The 20,684-nt window shown below is 37.2% G+C and overlaps 2 protein-coding genes across 2 annotated transcripts; both read right to left on the bottom strand.

Moving 5' to 3' along the window:
• Positions 1-5,096: 5,096 nt before the first annotated feature.
• On the bottom strand, positions 5,097-8,399 carry dmrt2a (doublesex and mab-3 related transcription factor 2a). The gene is made up of 4 exons (XM_083527560.1): positions 8,192-8,399; positions 7,569-7,960; positions 7,057-7,159; positions 5,097-6,494 (listed from the first exon to the last, which is right to left on the bottom strand). The coding sequence occupies exons 2-4, from the start codon at positions 7,890-7,892 to the stop codon at positions 5,407-5,409; spliced, it is 1,515 nt and encodes a 504-aa protein (XP_083383686.1). The 5' UTR covers positions 7,893-7,960; positions 8,192-8,399; the 3' UTR covers positions 5,097-5,406.
• A 4,745-nt stretch (positions 8,400-13,144) lies between these two features.
• On the bottom strand, positions 13,145-18,593 carry dmrt3a (doublesex and mab-3 related transcription factor 3a). The gene is made up of 2 exons (XM_083527012.1): positions 16,401-18,593; positions 13,145-14,754 (listed from the first exon to the last, which is right to left on the bottom strand). The coding sequence occupies exons 1-2, from the start codon at positions 16,750-16,752 to the stop codon at positions 13,802-13,804; spliced, it is 1,305 nt and encodes a 434-aa protein (XP_083383138.1). The 5' UTR covers positions 16,753-18,593; the 3' UTR covers positions 13,145-13,801.
• Between the last annotated feature and the right edge of the window lie 2,091 nt (positions 18,594-20,684).

Below are 20,684 nucleotides of genomic sequence, written 5' to 3' on the forward strand. Positions count from 1 at the left end.
CTCAAGTTGAGCACCCCTTTGGGACAATAGTGGTGTCTTTTGACACTGGTTTTCACTAATAGCTGAGAAGCCTTGTGGAGGTGACCTCATTAGATTATCAAATAGTGCAAATTTGAAAACAAAATACGATTCAGTATAGTCTAGTATTTTTTGTTCTAGTTTTTTAAAAGTGCTTTTTAAGGGTCTAAATCCATTATTGTTATTTTATAGTAGTTTTATAGGTGTGTGTAAAAGGGTATCTGTTTAATTTATGTCTTTTACAAAATTGCAGACAGGGCTTGTCATGAGCCACTCCTCTACCTTTCCCACCCTTAATTTCCCTGTGCCGTCATAGCGCTTGTCTAGCGAAAAGCAGAGTCTAAATGGGCCGAAACAAAGACCTTAGAAAATGACCTCTGCAGTAAAATCTAATGTCTTTCTTCCCTGAATTTCCATAGACTTTCCATTCTTCTTTCAGAATAGCAAATAAAGGCCGTGCATCGCTGAACACAGAAGATAGTTTGGTGATCTTGTAGATGCTGGCCACTGATCCTAAAACTTGAACTTTTAATAACTCATTTGAAATGAGCCATACACAAAACATGATGGACATGCATGCACACATCTGGAGCCATAAAAAAGATCAAGTCTAGATTAAGATGAAATGTTGTTGCCAAGCAGAGCTTTGTAGATTTATGTTCCTAAAGGATTTACAAACATTTGCATGAACTTGGGCCAATTTGCTTATCTACTTGCCTGTCTTGGAATAGTTGCAAAAAAAAAAGCGAAGCTGAAAGAAGCCAAAAGCCAGAGTCAGGGCAAAGACAGACAGCGTTGTTTTTATCAATGTAAATGATGCCTTTGAATAAATAACAAAAAGAGCTTGGCTTCAGTGTAAGCATCTGAAAATGGTGTTCAGTTTCAAGTTTCACTCAAAGCTTTCCCCTGCCAACAGCCTCTTGTTGCCTTACCTGATTACTTTATAGACCTGTCAGCAGGGTGGCAAGATGTGGCACTTTGAACATGTTGTGTTGTTTGTTCTTGTGTCACAGTTGCAGTATATTCAGCTGTTGTGGTTTGTTTGGGGAACAGTTGCTGTTTCAAAGAATCACAGAAACAGTGGTTATTGCTAAAAGAAAAGTGTGAGAGAAAACATCCCAGAGTTGTTAATGATATAACCGGCCAGACAACCGCTTCTACTGTGGAGACTCTGAGGATAGTGGTAGTGTGTTTGGCTATGTGCACATGAGTGTGTTTACGTTGGTGTGTGATGAGAGAGAGAGAGAGAGAGAGAGAGAGAGAGAGAGAGAGAGAGAGAGAGAGAGAGAGAGAGAGAGAGAGAGAAAGAGAGAGAGAGAGAGAGACTGAGTGACCGAGGCCAAGCCCTGATTTGACTGAGCCCGCATTGGTTTCGTCGGCTGTCAGCTCAGCAAACATGGTAATTAAGTGCTGCTACCTTGTCAAAAGCTCTCATGCTACACATTTCTTATTATATTACAAGTTGCCTTGCAGGAATTTTAGGCCATGTTCTGCCTTAGTATCAAGGTTGCTGATATTGAAAAGGAAAACAGTGAAGAAACTGAGGGTAATTAATAGGGATCCTACCCTGCCAGTCACGCGTTGGTGAGAATCTATGCAAAATACATGGCATACCATCTATTCCACACATCAAAATAGCCCCTCTGCTTGTATGACTTCTGTGTGTCAGAAGGTTTGCATACACTTCAGCTTAATAGGTGCTTAATGTGCAGCGTATTGTAGCATGGCCTGAGCTAGTGTGCTGAGTTACTGAAGCGACAATGTCAACAGATTGAAAGATGGGGAATAATTCTGCACCTGCATGGTAAAAGGAAAGAGGGTAGGAATTGGGACACCACAAACTGCGATCTGCCATTAGTCAGAGAAATGGAGTTTAGAATAATATATAGAAATATTCTAGGCCTAAAATAAATTATATTCTTGAATAACTCTTTATTATTATATTCCTCCGAGCAAGCACACTTTATTCTGAACTTATTTTTCTTGCCTAAAATATTGATGCATTTAATTGGGAATATTTAACAGTGCCTGATTGCCAATACAGTGGGGGAAATAATTATTTGATCCCGTGCTGATTTTGTGAGTTTCCCCCTTTACAAACAAATTAACAGTCTAGAATTTTTATAGTAGGGTTTTTTTACAGAGAGAGAGACAGAATCTAAAAAAAACCCTATAATAAAACATTAAAGAAAGGTTATTAATTAAATTGTATTTGATCGAGTAAAATAAGTATTCAATCCTGTACCAAATTATCAAGAATTCTGACTCCCACACACCCAAATGAGTCCTGTTGCTTTAAGAAAGTTCTCCTAATATCAACTCGTTATGTGTATAAAAGACACCAGTCACAAAATCAACCTCTTCCATTCAAACCTCTACACCACCATGGGAAAGACCAAATAGCTGGCAAAGGATGTCAGAGACAAGATTGTAGACCTTCACAAGGCTTGATTGGGCTACAAGACCATCAGATTGTTGCCTTGGCCATATGTTTTTGCCACACATCTATGCTGGAAGATCCATCCATGACCCATCTTCAATGTTCTGGCCGAGGCCAGAAGGTTCTCATCCAAGATTCTACAGTGCATGGCCCCGTTCATGTGGTGAAGTCTATCTGTACCCTTAGCAGTAAAACAGCCACAAAGCAAAATGTTTCCTCCTCCATGTTTGACAGTGGGGATGGTGTTCATTACAAAAAATTATGGAATTCATTACAAAAAATACAATTTTGGACTCATTTGACCACATTATATTCTCCCAAGCCTTTTCTGAATCATTCAGGTGTTCATTGGAAAACTTTAGATGGGTCTGTTCATCAACAAGCTTCTCCAGTGTAATTCTGGACTGATCCCTCACCTTTCTCAGAATCATCCTCACCCCATGTGGTGAGATTTTGCGTGGAGCTCCAGAGCGAGGGCGATTGGCTTATCTCATATTTTTTTCCATTTTCTAATTATCGCGCCAACAGTAGTCTCTTTCTCACCAAGCTTCTTGCTGATGGTCTTGTAGCCCATTCCAGCCTTGTGCAGGTCAACAATCTTGTCGCTGACATTCTTTGACAGCTCTTTGGTCTTGCCCATGGTTTGAATGGAAGAGGTTGATTCTGTGACGGGTGTTCAAGTACATATTTCACTCGATCTAATGCTAAATAATTTATATATAATATATAATATATAATAATACACAAAAAAAACAATTTTATATATATATATATATATATATATATTATTTCTCTCTCTGTTAAAATAAACCTACTATAAAAATCCCAGACTCTTCATTTCTTTCTAAGTGGGTACATTTACAACATTTATTCTCATCTGTAAGATGATGTCTCATTTTTGTAGATTCACCCTGATGGAAATGACATTGTTCTGTTCTTGCATTCCATACCTCATAGTGAAAGTGAGAACTAGCTGCATCAGCAATGCAACATCAATTATCAGATAGCAACCAGCAGCAGAAGCCTTAATGTTTCATAAGTGAGTGAGCACAAGCAACAAAACAAGAGTATAAGATGGATACAAACTCCTCCATGTGACAGCTTAAAGTGATTACCACAGAACCTATCCTTATTCCATAATAACTGTTAAAGCCAATGCTCCCGATAAGGACATCTCATTTAGGCCTGTGTGTTTAAAAGCCCAGGCAGAATTAGATTGATGGGAAATGCTGGTAACAGGAGCTGGACGGCCGTGTTTGCGATGTTAGGGAGTGCACTTTGCTAACGTGCTAAATTTGACACTTTGGGAATGAAGCTCATCTGTCTTGATGGCATCAGCAGATCTCTATCAGCAGCGGTTAAGATCTCCAAACACTTCGCTTCTACTAGCTCAGGTATCCTTGCTAGCCTGGAACTATTAAACCACAAATAGACTGATATCACTTTTAAATCTTGCACTCTTTGGTGGCTTCACAATTTTTAAACCTGTTTTTCACACATTTGGGATTCAGGCTATTTATAGGAATTGTTGACAGAAAATATAAGGAACAATGTGTGGAAGCAAAAAATAAAAATATTACACAGAATTGTCTTTGTTGAGTAACTCTTAAGTTGTATGGGTCCTCAAAACAAATATTTCCCTGTGAGAATTTCTGGTGTGTGTGTGTGTGTGTGTGTGTGTGTGTGTGTGTGTGTGTGTGTGTGTGTATGTGTGTGTGTGTGTGTGTGTGTGTTTGTGTGTGTGTGTGTGTGTGTGTGTGTGTGTGTGTGTGTGTGTGTGTGTGTGTGTGTGTGTGTGTGTGGTTGTGCTAATATCTATGTTTTCTTTGATTAGACCATTTAATTTTTCAGCTCATGACAGAAATGCTGCTTATATAATTTATGCATACTAAAAGTTACATTTAGAATAAAATAACATCTACAATTAACATAGAACAATTAACCACAATCCTAGAACGAGTGAGGACGAGTTTTCTCTTGAATCAGCCGTCTTTAAATTGTAGCACTGTTTGGACATGTGTCTCCCAGCTCACCAAAAGCTCAAAGGTTTTTAAAAGAGAAAAACTTCTGAATTGTAAACCATTCGCAATTTATGGATGTCTCGAATTTCCGTAAAAAGACGGGATTATAGCATCTGTGATACATATTCACATAATTCATGTCTAGAGCAGGTGTTCTGTGTCAGCAGACTAACTATTGTAAATAATTGCAGTCCTGCGTATACACACACACAGATACACAGATGTCAGTGTGGATAATGGTGAAGTTTGCATTACTTCTTTAAAAGATCACACGAAAAGATGTGTAAATTTAGCTTTGATAAAATATGAAACTTCAATTTTTAAAAATGATTTAAATAAAATCACAAGATAACACAAAGCCAATAACAAAAGTATATTGCATTTTAAAAAATTCAGAAATATTATTTTTTAGATATTTGTGAATATATTTGTTGAATTTATATACTTGGTTTTTAATCATATTGAATATTAATGGTTAAAAAAATTAATAAATATGCATTTTTCAAAATTACTGAATCAATCTTTATTATTATTTATTATCTTATATATATTATTATTATTATTATATTTCTGTATTTTTATTCATTAAGATAATGTTGAATAAAATTATAAGAACATTTTGAGTTTGAATAAAATTTTATTGTCACGTTGGAAAGTAAAAATTACTAACGCTTTTTTAAATACTCTACACACTGCATTTATAACATGCTTGTGTCACATACTATAATATTTACACTGATATTTACACAAGTATTAGATGGGTTGAGGGGACTAGTTTTCAGAAATAAATGAGTGCTATATTCACCCAAGTCTTTACTCTCACATACAAACACAACCAGCAAAATTATGAATAAAAAATAAATACACATGATACAAACATTGTAGTCCATAAGTACATTTGTGATTGCTTTTAGTTAATAGGTGATCTTACTGTGATGATCGGTTTATGGGCAGTGAGGGTCTTTTTAAAATGGCTTCCACAGAAAATGACAAAGGCTCATTCGAAGAAACTTTTGTGCCTGTCGGCTTGACCATTATGTCTTTTACTGCTCTCTCCGAGCTTTTAAAGCCAGCTGAGTCTTTTGCTGTTCCGTCCCTGTATCTTTTAGCAGCCCCTTCCAGAAGATCTTTACAGTAGGGGCTCCGCAGATCAGCACCCTTCTCGTTCAGAGTTTGCTGGATCAGAGAGTGAAAGGAATTCAGCTTCATAGACAGTGTGTGCTTGGTGTTATCTTTGCTAATATTATTTAACAAATGTTCATGAGCTCCTGGTGGGAGTGGTCCACTGGCAAATGCTGATCCAAAATGCTTCTTGGGGGGTGAAAATGCTGAGCGCTCCCTAATGTTTGATCCTGTCTGGGCATCTCCAGTTGGTAGTTCACTTGGTTCTGGGGCCACACGGGAACCCTCGAGCCTAGAAACCACTGAAGCTGCAGATTCCTGCTCAGGAGAGTTACTCTCATTTGATGGCATCATTTTGGGGTCCCAGACAGCACCAGGTTTGAGGTTCTGCACTGCAGTGGCGTTGAGGAGGCACTGCTGGTAGAGGAGAGCATCGCCTAGGTTGTTGCCGCCCCTTGGCCACATGACAAAGCGGGAAGATAGCGGGTACTGGCGGTAGGTAGTAGCCACGCTTACATTAGAGGAAATCAGCTCGACGTTTGCTGCCCCACCAGCTGCTCTGTAACCCAGTGGCAGGTCCAGACAGCTGGGTAGGAAGCTACACAGCTCCTTGGGTGCTGCTTCAGCAGCTACAGTGGGAGCAGATGATGAAGAAAAAGCCGTCTTGTAAGAGTTGTACTCGGCAGCATGCACTACGCTGCCCGGTAGAAACAAAGAGCTCGATGCAGACTGGTTGGACTCAAGAAGTTCCCTCTCTTTGTATTCCCGCTCGAGCATGATGCTCTCGAGCTCCTTGTCAGCAAAAGCACGTCTTTTTCTCATGCGGTCACTAAGAGGTGGTGGCAGAGCTGGATTCATACCCAGGAAAGGGTCAGACTGGACAGGACGGTAGCCTAAGAGCAAGATAGTTTGAAATGATTTATTCTGTATATTATGTATAACAAATGTATAACAAATTAAAATGTAGCGGGTAACAAATAACAAACAAATTAATACAATGCAATAAATTATTGTTATTAATATTAATTATTTATGTAATAAAAATAAATATCAGTGTTCTTTCTCTGTTTAATAAATCTGTCGTATATATTTTGATACAATGAAATATACTAATAAAGCAGTAACTTCTGCTAATAAAATACTAAAGTATTTAAATTTTAATATTTTTTTTAAATACCACTAAACAGTCACTGTGGAGTAAATATTACATGCATCATAAACAAAATATGCTTACTGCATTAAAATGTCCATTTAGCAACCAAGTGAATTAAAGAGAAAAGATCAGAAATCCAAGAAAAGCTGAGGAAGAGACAAAAGGATTCAATTAGCTTGTCAAGAGACAGAAAAGGGGGATCAAAGTAATGGAAGAAAGAATAGAATATAGAAAGGGATATTGCAAAGCACGAAATACCATTAGGGCTGCCATTAAAAAATTATTTAAACCATTTGCCTTACCTTCTAAGATACTTTTAGCCAGCATGGTGGAAGGGCGCATGTGTCTTTGGTAGATAGTTCGTCTCTCAGCTGGTATTGGCTTCCCTGTTATTCCTTTCTTATCCTGAAATTATGAAATAGCACAGTGAGCACAGAAATATCATTCAATTTTTTTTTTATCTATTTAAAAATACAAAATTTGCTAACATTTTATTGATCTATCATTTTGTGTGATTGATTTTTTTTTATTTTATTTTAGACACTAATATTTACATTTGGATCTAAAGGTTCACGTATTCAGTAAAACATACTATCAAAAATAATATTGAACATCTTGCAAGGTTTTAGTTTATTACAATGTAGCTACAGGTTATAAGCTTTATATTAAGACCTGCGCATGCAATGTGAGGTTGAATAAACAGCTAGTGTTGATTTTACGGACATAGATGACTGCGGCTAAATCAGTGGAATATGGGGATTTAGTTGTGCATGGTAGTTTACTGCACGTAAACCACATGAAAAGCAGCTTTTACCTCTGTGGCTTGCTGCCTCCTGAGGGCCACCTGAGCGGCCATGACCCGCTGGCGCTCCACCACTAACAGGCAGTTGGCGCACTGGCAGTCTCTCCACCTGCAGAAGCGCTTGTGGCCTTTGAGGCACGACACCACGCCGTGGTTCCTGCAGCGGGCACATTTCGGTGTGCGGCTTAGCTTTTTCTGGTCCCCTGCTGCCGGGTGGGTTGCATGGCTCGCCTTGTCCTCTTCGTCCTCCCTGCAGCCAGACTCGTCTTCTCCGGCCGCTTCCGTCTCCAGACTCTCCACGTCGATCTCAAATTCAGGACTGGAGAGCTCCGCCATGGTCAAAGAGTCCAGTGCGGACGCGCTCTCGAGCTCTCAAATTGTTTGTTGGTTGTGGTCTTTATTTGCTATAATTAAAAAAATTAATTAGAAAAAAAAACAACAACATAATAAATTACCTTTACTTCATTCATAAATAAATTGCGCATTGCTGCAAGTTTCACTGGGCACTGAACTTTGGAATAAAAATAATAAAACGATTTTAATAAAATTTAACTCGCGTTTTTTAATTCGTTCACAACTGTATTATTTTTTATTATATCTATATATTGAGACTAAAACTCCATCAAACTACTCACCAGGTCTAAAGCGCGCACCAGTGGTGATCCTGAAGAAATACACCTGTCCACCAAAACTCGGTATTCTTTTATATCCTCTTGTTTTGCTCTGTTTCGTTGCGTATTGAAGTGTCTGTGGTGGCTTTACACGATATCGACGCTCCACAGAAAAATCACAGGAGTGAGTCAGGGCGCGATATTTACTGCCTCTGCTGTCAAACAGTGTGTCAGAAACCACGCCTCCTCTTCTTCAAAAAGATGCCGCTCGCGTGTTCTGATTGGCTCTCTGTCAAAGTCGCGGTCCTATTGGCTGCCTCCGGTATCCTGCTTCAGTCTCGTCTTATTGGTATGAAGTTACAAATACAACAGTTCCAGGAAACTATTATCAGCTTGTAGTAACACAAAGAAACACCGCTATATAAAAAAGCATTTTAATTGGATTAGATGTTCAGCTCGTACATATTTGGAGTGTGTCTGTGTTTATTTGTGTACAACCCCATTTTTTAATTACCCCTAAAATGTTATTTCGACGTGAACAGAGCAGGCACTTTTATCAAGGACCTCGATTGGCTTAACGTCTCTTTTGTCACGCAAATCAATCTCATATTCGGTCTCAATTTGCAAGCTGTATATTAAAAAGGTGTCATTTCGTTAGAATGGGTTCGTTATAGTCAATGTAACCACTATTGAAATTATTCAAATCACTATTCGAGAATGCAAACATTTGGTGATTGATTTTCATCGACATTCAAAGCCTCCTCATAGTCCAGATCGTGTTTTCTTTTATGTTGTTTAATAGTTAAATTATTCCGCAAGTTGTTATTTGCCTAGAAGGAACCCACAGGGACGTTTGTTTTATTTTGGTGCCAAAGGTGAAGCCGAGAATCAAATTGACTTTTTGAGATATAAACTTGTGTGAAGTTAAAACATTTTTTTACAAAGGAAATTTGCATGAAGGCAATCCGAAATAACTTCTGTGCAATACACTACAGCGGTCAATAATCTCCACACTCCCATTACGTAATGTATTATCTTTTGTATTCGCTGTTATTTAATGCCCTTATTCAACACATCGCTTTTGACAATTCCCACCATTTCAGTGATGGATTTATAAAGGACTGTGAGAGACTGACTGGTCGGTGAAACAAATGAGACGAGTAATCGAGTAATCGAGTAATCGCGTCAGCAAACTACACACTTCTTCTCGGGCTTTGTTCCAATGTGTGAAGGGTCTCATAACCAGGTAAAATAACATCACCCTCAAAACTGACATCCAGATCATCATCAGGAAAATCTCAGGGGTTATTCAAACACACTGTTCCTGCATACATACACAAGTAAATAAATATAACAAACATACAGATCGAATAATAGATTGACAGACAGAAACAGGTAAATACTGTAGACAGACAGACAGACAGACAGACAGACAGACAGACAGACAGACAGACAGACAGACAGACAGACCGACAGACAGACCGACAGACAGACAGACAGACAGACAGACAGACAGACAGACAGACAGACAGACAGACAGAGAGAGAGAGAGAGAGATAGATAGATAGATAGATAGATAGATAGATAGATAGATAGATAGATAGATAGATAGATAGATAGATAGATAGATAGATAGATAGATAGATAGATAGATAGATAGATAGATAGATAGATATTTTAGAAACTGATTACGCCTTATTTCAGAAAATCTAATAGCTACCAGTAATATCATGGTGAATAAAATCATCTCAGTACGCAGTTAAAAAAGCAGGAAATCTTAGAGACTTTATTGCCTAATATAATATATAATGCTCTTTTAATGTACATATCATGTAAATAATGTGCTCAAAATTATCCAGCGATCAGTTAAGTTTATTTACGCCCTCAATTCAAATAAAACGCATTCCCTCACAAGTCGTGTTTACTGTCATCAAGTGTAACATAATATTACTCTAATGAATGAACTATTATATATTATTATATATAATATAATATTATATATATATATATATATGTGTGTGTGTGTGTGTGTGTGTGTGTGTGTGTGTGTGTGTGTGTGTGTGTGTGTGTGTGTGTGTGTGTGTGTGTAAATAATTTTCACGTTTCAGCAGTATACTGAAGCATGTCCAATAGCACTACAGTATATCTTGTTAGTCACTAGAGCACATAGGGTTGTTACACACATTTGTTCTGTAGTGTGTTTCAGGTGTGCAGGTGCAGCTCTGTCCCTCCTCCATCTGCAAGCACAGCAAGTCAAAACCGAGAAGCCAATTCACTGCAACATAAATTTACCTTCACATAAAGAAGAATGCTTTGATCGCATTGAGCTTGTCCTGCTTTTAAAACGGACTTGAGTGCCAAAATGAAAGGCACTTAATCATACAAAATAATACACAGATATGACTTGTGCATACTAAATTAAAAATTTAATAGTATTTTTTATTTACATTTATTTTCTATCTATCTATCTATCTATCTATCTATCTATCTATCTATCTATCTATCTATCTATCTATCTATCTATCTATCTATCTATCTATCTGTCTGTCTGTATGTCTGTCTGTCTGTCTAATCTATTTGTACATATACATGTGTGTTTACGTATGTGTTTACGTGAGTGTGTGTGTGTGTGTGTGTGTGTGTGTGTGTGTGTGTGTGTGTGTGTGTGTGTGTGTGTGTGTGTGTAAGCCTTGGCTGGAGTCATTTAGAGTGTCGCACACTGCGCGCAACCTAATCAGAGTGTAATGGCAAAGAGATGTTTGCGCGCGCGTGTGTGCGTGTGTGTGTTCACTGATGGCCTGTTAGTTCCATAAGCACCTTAAGCAACTCCTGATGGATTGGGAGCACGTGCTTTGTGTTGAATTCTCTGCCACCCATAATTCATGTGTCTGGATGTGATGCATGCGAGCTCACCGAAATGTGTTGACTTAGAGGCGCATATTCAAATGGCTGCACGAAAAGCTTTCTGTCGGTTAAGTCAACACATGTAGTGCAACACCTGCACACTCACACACTCGCATTTAGCCACACAGCAGAATTAAATCCAACACTGTTTATTTAAGTCCAACTGGAAACAAATGATGCGTTGACCAGCAAGATTCCGACTATCAATTTTCCAATAACACAACAGCCACAATAACATTAAAAAAGTAAAAAGAACTGGACTATAGCTTTCACCGAGGTGTACAAGTGTATAATAATATTAATATTAATAATAATAATCATAATAATAATAATAATAATAATAATAATAATCATAATAATAATAATAATAATAATAATAATAATAATAATAATAATTTATATTTACGATCATGTTTTATTTGTTATTGTAATTATTAGTATTTTTGTTGCTGTTATTATTTGTATTACTACTACTAGTTATAATATACTTTGCAGTAATCAAACCGTTTTACAGTTTTATATTTGTTTTAACAATTTCATAATTTATAGTGTCCTTTATTAAATGTAAATATTTATATTATAATTCAATTCAATTCAATTAATTTTTATTTGTATAGCGCTTTTAACAATGAACATTGTCTCAAAGCAGCTTTACACAGATAATGCGGTGATTAAAAGTGAATATGTATGGAAAAACTCCCCGAGATGGCATAAGGAAGAAACCTTGAGAGGAACCAGACTCAAGAGGGAACACATCCTCATCTGGGTTGCACAGAATGTCCATTTGTAGCAGATATACGATGTTGCGGGGTGCAGTGATGATAGCAATTCCATAGCAATTTATAAAAGTAGTAATGGTCCTTTTTAAGTAAGTAAGGTGCTAACAATTTAATTACATTACTGTAATGCATTACCTACCGCATTAAGTACACGAAAAGTGGTTTCTTTTTTTTTTGTAAATCTTACATATTAAATCCCGATACCAGTCTGTTAATAGTGCGCCGAAACATGGTTTATAATTCCCTGTTAAATACATTGCATCATTTCCATATTTTCACACTCGACTAATGGTTAATTAAACAAACAAACTCACAAAAAGTGTGGACATGAAGAGGAAATGAACAGTGTGTACTGTATATAAATGTATTGTGCAATTATACTAATGACCACAAGATGGCGGTGACGCTTCATTGTGCAGCTTCACTGTGCAGACTTTATATAGTTGTTGGTGTGGCAGCTGGTTTTATTTAACCCGGCTTTTGGGAAATGTTTATCACATTTTAGTGGAATACAAATCTGTTATCTGTCATCATGTCCCTGACCTCTATTATATATATTCGTTTTACTTATTTGTACATTGTTACACATAAATCTATAGTTTCACGGAAATAAATGTAATAGCAGCTGAGCATTAAATCTATATTATTACACATTTCTTATTCAAAACGGTTTTTATTAACTTATTACACAGAACATATTGACAGCTAACCCAATTAAATGCAACACTTTACTTTCCAACTAATTATTACTTTAATTTTTAGTTAACTATTTAAAATAAAATGTTAAACGTTTAATGTGCAATTTTCCTAATCTTACCACTAGATGGTGATGTTTGATCAGAATTATCTACAGGAATCTCATTTATTTTATTTTTTTTCCCATTCGCTGAGATTTTGTGGATTTATATACATGAATATATTTTTATTATTTAAAATGAATCAAGTCCCCTAGAAAATTAAAACAGTACGACAATTTATTGTTTGTTGAACATCCATAGGCTCAGATCCCTCTACACCGAATACAGCGCACACAATAATAATTTCACCATTCTCATAAAGATTGTGATAGAACACATTTTTTCTTCTCGTCTGGAACAAAACGAAGAACCCCAATATGGTTAATTCATGAGTTAGTTTTTTTTTTTTTTCTTTCGCTCCATTGTGCTCTGTAAAAAGCATGCATTGCATTCCTATTATCCAGATATTAAGCGAAATGGCCTTTTATAATGTTACATTGTGAGTAAAGGTCAAGGTCTGGCAATACAGTCTGAATAATACTCACACAAACGTAAAATATGCTCACACGCCGATTTTATTATTTTAGATATATTACTTTGTACAGTCCAGAGTTCACATAATTGCCAATTCAAACTGTTGAGTTCTGCAGAGGAATGTCATATTAATGCTTAAAGACATGTCTTAGTTTACAAGTTAATGAATTGAAAATGAGTTCCTTATGGATCCAATATATAAAAGAAATAAGAAACCTTGTATAGACTGCATTATATTTTACAATGAACAAGTATTTCATGTATTTCAAATGATTTCATTTATGGTTTGTTTTTTTTGGTTTTTTTTTAAGTTCAATATTAAATAACATCCATTTTCCAGTTAATGTGAATTTCCTATTAACATACACATCCTGTCTATATTTAATTCAAGTGAATATATGACAATAAGAACTCAGACTGGGTATATGGTGTATCCATTTACATGCTTATATTGTTTTCCTATTTCTACATTGCATTACTATTCACAATACATTTCATGCAAGGAGGAATTTATGATTATTCACAACTAATGCTCAGTCACTTAATCATTCAGGATTTTTGGTAGACATTTTTCATAGGGAGAGCAACACAATATCTCATTATACTGTATGTTTCATAAAGCTCCATTTTTTCTTTGTTTATACATAACACATTTTTGGTATATCTGCCAATTTTGTAGGTTAAGTAGATGTACTGAGGATCCTCGAGTCTGAGGAGTCAGATCTCTCATCGTACTCCTCATCGGTGGCGGCATATACAGTGTGTTTGGCTGCATCCTCCTGAATGGTCATGCGCTGCTCCTCTTGTGTTGACCTGGAGGGCAGGAGAGGTGATCCACGGAACGACGGCCCGGAGAAGGGCGAGACATACTGTGAGCGGAATTGGTATTGCTGTTGCAAGCTCATGGTATTCCACAAAGTCATGTCATTTGACATAAAAGGGCCAGCTTGACCGCGGCTCAGTGAGTTACGCAGCATCAGTGGATAACGGTGTGCCTGCGGAAAGCTAGGCTGCAGCGGGACACCCAAGGGATTCGGCATCACCCCACCAGGTGACTCCGGAGTAAAGCGAAGTGAATCTGGCACACGAAAAGCTGAACCAACTGACCACTTAGAGGAAGAAACTGGGTAAGAGCTTAGAGGCTCAAAAAGGTGGCTATTGGAGGGCAAGATTAAAGCCTCAGAGTTTTCAGATGTGGGCTTGTCCATTTTTGAAGTAGAGCGACTAGAGAGAAGTATCTCAATGGCACCCACAAGGTCACCTCCACAACCCCTCAGGATCAGCTCCAGCACAGCTGGCTTGTGTGAAGGAAAGATCTTCTTCAGTACCTCCAAAGGAGGACGGTTGGCTCGCAGGTTGAAGGGCAGGGACACAGAGCCTGTGAGGCCTTCAATTAACAGGTTCTGCTCAGTGGGAGATTTGGGGCTGTCAGGCTTTGGATCAGGGTCAGTGCAAGGTTTGGGTGAGATGTAACGTGGCTCCTCAGAATTAGAAGGTGGATCTGGGGTGTCAGGAGTAAAGCAGGAGTTGGGTTTGGGCTCTTCAGGTGAGCTGGCAGCATCTTGCTCTCGGTCGCTGGTGCTGCCGCTGTTCTCTCCTCCGGATTGCTCACCCGAGAGGTCCTCGTTTATGTCTAAAAAAACAGAAAGAGACGGATGGTGTAACTATATGTGTGATGAAGAGATAAAACATCCTTTCAAAAGAAGATAAAGCTGTTGCAGATAAAACAGAAGCCTACCTGTAAAATTTTTAGATAATCTATTTGCAACTATATTTTTAATGACATTTACAGTTTGAAGTGTTGAAAAACAGAAGTAATTTAATGTTGAAATAAGAAAATGTATTTGTGCTCTATGTGTGAACCTGGTCCATATTTATAGAACACACTTGGGGTTTTTTTTCCAGCCGAGACGTGATAAAAAAGTAATAGAACACATTTCTATAACAGCACATCATTGAGAATAGAAACAGAGAAGTCATTTTGGCCCACACTGAGCACTAGACTCAGAGGTGAAGACTGCTGGACCTGCACACAGTGAGAGCAACATACAGTGACTGCTTTAAACTGTCAGCATTCGCCTGATTTATTCTCCCTCACTTTATTTTCTCCTCTAGCTGTTCACACAAAAGTGCTGACTGGCTGCCACGTGGAGATTTGTCGTCGATTTTCCTTCTTCTCTTTTAGCAAAGCTGCCTGTTATTTGGTAACATTTCACCCGAGTTTTGACCTCTGCTGAAAATTATTGCTATTGCTTTCGATTCGGCCTGTCCCGCCTTGATTACTGTAATCTTTAGAGCGAACAAAGATCATCTGCTCTGAGAGACGCCTGATGGAAAGTCGATGTCTATTTTCCTCAGCCACTTTTCTTCCTCTGTCCTTTCAGCCTGTGGGTTTATATTTTGTTTTGTTTTTTTTTGCCAGACAGTGCAACACGATTTAATCTACACTGCAACCCAATGAACACTAATGAACATTTAACTGCATCACACCAGTTCTGAGCTCTATTACTGAAAGGAAATGCACTGAAACTGTTTATAACAGAAATGAGAACAGAATTACAGCAGAAAACAGCAGGGTTACTGCAGGAAAAAACACTCAAAATGCTAAACAAAACCACCAAATATAACAATCTATTTTAATAATAATGTTATCATACATTAAACATTATAAAGGCTTTTATATGTAGCTAATAATAATAATAATAATAATAATAATAACAATAACAATAATTATTATTAACAATAATATTTGTAATATATTAAATATTAATAATATAATATTCATATATTAAATATGAATAATAATGTTTTTGTCTGTAATTTTAACACTAGTCTTGCATCCTTTTTTGTCTGTGTTTAATGCTTTTACAGTGTAGTGCGACTTTCTGTACTATGTGTGGATTTATCATAATTGCACTGTGTAGTTTAAAAAGTAAAACAGTAGTGCACGAATTGAATTGTTTATAATTACATTGTTATAATTCACCTAAAATTATATTGTGATGCGGATCTGTTGACTACACAACGAAAAGAGAGTAAACTAAAGATTTTTTATTATTATTATTATTATTACGATTATTATTATTATTATTATTATTATTATAAATATAGCTTTAGCAGCTATTTGCATGCTTGCTAGTTGTATATGTAATGTAAAAAGAACATGGAGCATGAAGCTGTGCGCAAAATGTAATGTAATATTTTGGTTCATCAGATCTAAAGAACGTGGGTTTAGTTAATCATGCAGACAGAGGAGTGTAACTGCAGTGTGTGTTTTACCTGTTGGTGACTGGCTGGTTATGATGGACTCGGTGTTCCAGCGTAACTCCCCGGAGCCCATGGCTCTGTGTGCTGGTGGCGGCGGCGGCTCTGCGATTAAACTCTCCAAACTTTCGTTGGCCTGCTGCCTCCGGAGCGCGACCTGCGCCGCCATGACGCGCTGGCGCTCAATGATCAGGATGCACTTGTCACACGTGCAGTCCTTGAAGCGGCAGTAGCGTTTGTGGCCCTTGAGCCAGGACAGCACGCCGTGGTTGCGGCAGCGCGCACACTTGGGCGTCCGCTGGAGCGGCGCGCGCGCCTGCGCCACAGGGCCGCCCACGTACAGGTACGGCGAGCCGTAGCCGTTCATGTCCCGCGACTCGAGATGGACGCTCAGCTCAGCAAGAGCATCAGAGAAAAGCGGCGAGAAGCGGGAGTGGATTGTAAGCTTGTCAGGAGATGCCAGGCTCAGGAACCCCTCCTTTCTCCCCGCTCGCTACACTCGTGATAAAGAGGCGTTGACTCGAAGCAGAAGATCCACCTTATCGGCCTGCAATAAAGGAGCGCGTCAGGGCGATCAGACACGCGCTGACAAACAGGAGCGACTTCGCGCGCGCGCTCGCACCACACGTCATATAGCGTTCAAATCCGCAGAGGGAGGTCTCATCAAGCACCTTTCATAAACTGACAAAAGGTCTAGGCTTATGCATGTCTTATAACTTATAACTGAATTTGTTTTAAAAAGGCTAATTAAAATAAAATATCACCAGTCAGACCATCCATTGCAGGTTTTTGGTGTATAATATGAAAAACAAACAAACAAACAAACAAAAAAAACAGTGGACCGATTGAGCGTGCAAACTGCAATCCAGTTCCTATTCTGTGTGAAGATTCAGGGTTTTTGGCAGCAGCAGCAGTCTGATCCTAAGCAATTAGCTAAACATGCTCAAGGTGTTAACAATCCAGTCATTTCAGAAATCATCTGAGAAATGTCCAGAAAAGCATGCAGTGCTGAGAGCTTTGCATGAAGCCGCTCACTAGGGCTACTTTGTTTAACCACATGCTGCGCATCCGAATTAAACAGAGAAGAAATAATACACTGGTTTGCATTTGAATACGTGCTTAACTTATTCCCAGGAGGAATTTTACAATGAGCGCTATTCGGGTTAATTGCTCGTCTGCGTTTGGGAAATGGGGTTTTCAGTGAAGAACAAATATTAAGAATAACATGGACTTTCATTTGAAATATATAAGTCGGACTTGAGAGAAGTGACAAAGTAACACTGCTATTTTGGAAAACGTTTTACTGAGTCCCTCATATTGGACGTGAAATGTATGTTGTTTTGTTTTTAAATCTCAAAACACGAAAAAAAGACTAGCGCACCTTAAACCCAGTGTATAAGATGTTGAGATGAGTCCTACACAGTCCAGAGTCCATTGAAACCAAACACCGTGCAGCCCGAGTCCCGTTTCTGTCCCTAAAAGGGTTTAGTCAAGCACAAAATGGGATCGCAGCAGAATAACTTTGAGAACAGGGGGCCGCTCTCAAACTTCCCCACATGAACTCCGTTTCCAGGGCTATTAAGCTTTTAATTGGAAAACAGCGGAGGAAAATTCAAGGTGACGATAATACGCCGTGTGAATGTGCAGGGGAGGTTCCTGCTGAGCACAACGAGCAGCGATGTGTGAGCAAATTATTTACGTTTTATGTATAGACCTAGTGCGCATAAAACGCATTGTGTTTGTTGTCTACAAAATGATGCACACGAGAAAAGTGACGCGCAAAACTACAGGAGAAATTCAGCAGATACATTCTCCTGATGATGCACGGAAACAAAACAAAAAAAACACGAGCATAACAGAATAATATTAAAGTGCGCATGACTGTAAATTCCTATAATAAAGAATACATTTCGGTAATACATATTCAAACTTTCACACTGAATTTCGTACTGCTAATTCACATTTTTGTGCATTTCTGTATAAATCTGTATATATATTTTTTTTGTTTGTTTGTTTTTACTTTAAATATTTTAATATGCACAGTCTAAAGAAGAGTAGGTCAGATTTTCATGTCTTGCTTGCTTATGTTTAATGTCTCTTAGTATAGAGTATATAATCTAGACTGTAATTTAGTATATTGGATTTCCTTGTCATTATTAAAACTAAATAATGATACCTTTATGGTTATATTATGACGAACAATGACACTTTTTTTGGAGATTTAACAAATATTCACACCTTTTAATAAGATTCTACAATGCATAGTTCCCAATACGCCTTTCACCAAAACCACGTGATACAAATAATATATTAAGTAGGTAATAATTAATATGACTTAATAAATTAATTATTAAACGTTTAATAACCCGAAATAACAACCGATATTATATCGCTTAATGGTGCACACGATTTGCTATTATAGGCTACGAGTAAAGGAGAAGTGCATTTACCAAACACTGATGTGGAATTAATCATGACAGAAATGTAAATACACTTTTTTCTAAAAAAAAATATATATATATATGTTTAGTGCAAATATTCAGTGCATCCGAAAAACATTAATTCCTCCTAAAACGAATAGAAAAATATTTTCGAGGGCAAAAATACAGCAGATGTTAAATTTGTATACAAAACAAGCATATAAAGTATTCAATATAAACAGGCGATTGAATTACGATTAAACGAATCCTGTTACTTCTGTAAACGAAGATCATTTTTGCCACAACCATTTTCAGCGCTATAATGAGTTTAGTAGCAAATAAATCTGTAGAAATTGTAATGAATATTTAAGCATTGAAAAGTGTGTATGTGCCTGAAACGGCAAAAAATACATTTCAGTATTAATTCATTAGAAATGGAAAATGCTTATGGATAAAAGAAACATTTTAAAGAGCCTAAAAATGTAAAACAAATATAACTTAAATGTAAATCATCGTTCATTAATAATGAATCGAAAAGTAAAATACAGCAGAGCTTCTACAAACGCTCCAAACCACCAGTGGACTTCAGTCTGCTCTGATCACTAATCACACAAATGCTGACAAGCTACAAAATATTCTATAAAATAAGTGTCTGTGTGTTTCCAAGACTCAGCCATTTACATTTAATAACTAAAAATCCCCCTTGATGAAACACAGGCCATGCAAACTTAGAAGGAATTAAAAACGGTAGCATATGAAATATTATTATTATTATTATTATTATTATTATTATTATTATTATTATTGTATTAAGTTGTTTCTGATGCTATTATTATTATTATTATTATTATTAATATTATTATTATTATTATTATAAGTTTTTGTTTCTTTGATGAAATTACATTGCTTGGAAATGAAAATGACTGGAAATAATTTTCTTTGGAAACGAATTTAGTAGTGAGAAAAATACGATGGGAAAACGATTTCTAGGTTCAAGTGAATGATGTGATTTATTTATTTTTCAAAGCTGTGTAACATATTCAAAGAGAAAGGAGGCAGTGGCATATATATGTTAAACTGTTAAAATATTTTTATGAAGAAAATATGAGTAGCACAGCAGCAAATCTAATAAAAACAAACAAAAACACATTGAAGCAATAGAAAATCCCAACACACACACACACACACACACACACACACACATTTTATTTTATTGAAAATGATGTGCAGACAGAAGAATCATACCCAGTGACCTTGTTGTCTCTATTTTAGTGAGTGAATCAGTTCATCCAGCTGACAGGCTGCCAAAAGGCAGCTTGTGAATGATGGCAGGACATCTGTCCAGTGAAACGTCTTGCTAATTTCCGATCCACTAAGAGCGTCCAAATCACTATAGTTCTGACAGCAGCATCTCCTCCCAGTCACACCCTTTCTATCTGAGTATAAACAGTGACAATGGGATACTCACGACTCTCACATTCCCACTGGATTCAACTAAATGAACTGTTTTAATAGACCAGAACAAAGAAAAGGCAGTGGCCCTCGTGTACTGAACTTTAAATGAAGGAACACATTTGTGATATTCATGTAGGATTCAGGATACAACTGTATACCTCATTACCATTCAATTACAAGTTAGTTATCCATCAGTTAAGAAATTTTAATCATACAAAAACATCTGATTTGTTACCGTAATACACTATTCTGAATAGAATGTACACTCTATTAAATAAGACGATACTTCAAAGATACTAAAATTGTTAAATCTGAAACCCTCGAATAGAGGAAACACTTTTGTGACCTGCATATAACCTTTAAGTACAAGTGGGAAACATTTAAGGGATACGTTTCAGAAAGACATCTGAGATGAGAACTTTTT

Source organism: Silurus aristotelis (assembly GCF_946808225.1).
Source record: "Silurus aristotelis genome assembly, chromosome: 23".
NCBI classification, from domain to species: domain Eukaryota; kingdom Metazoa; phylum Chordata; class Actinopteri; order Siluriformes; family Siluridae; genus Silurus; species Silurus aristotelis.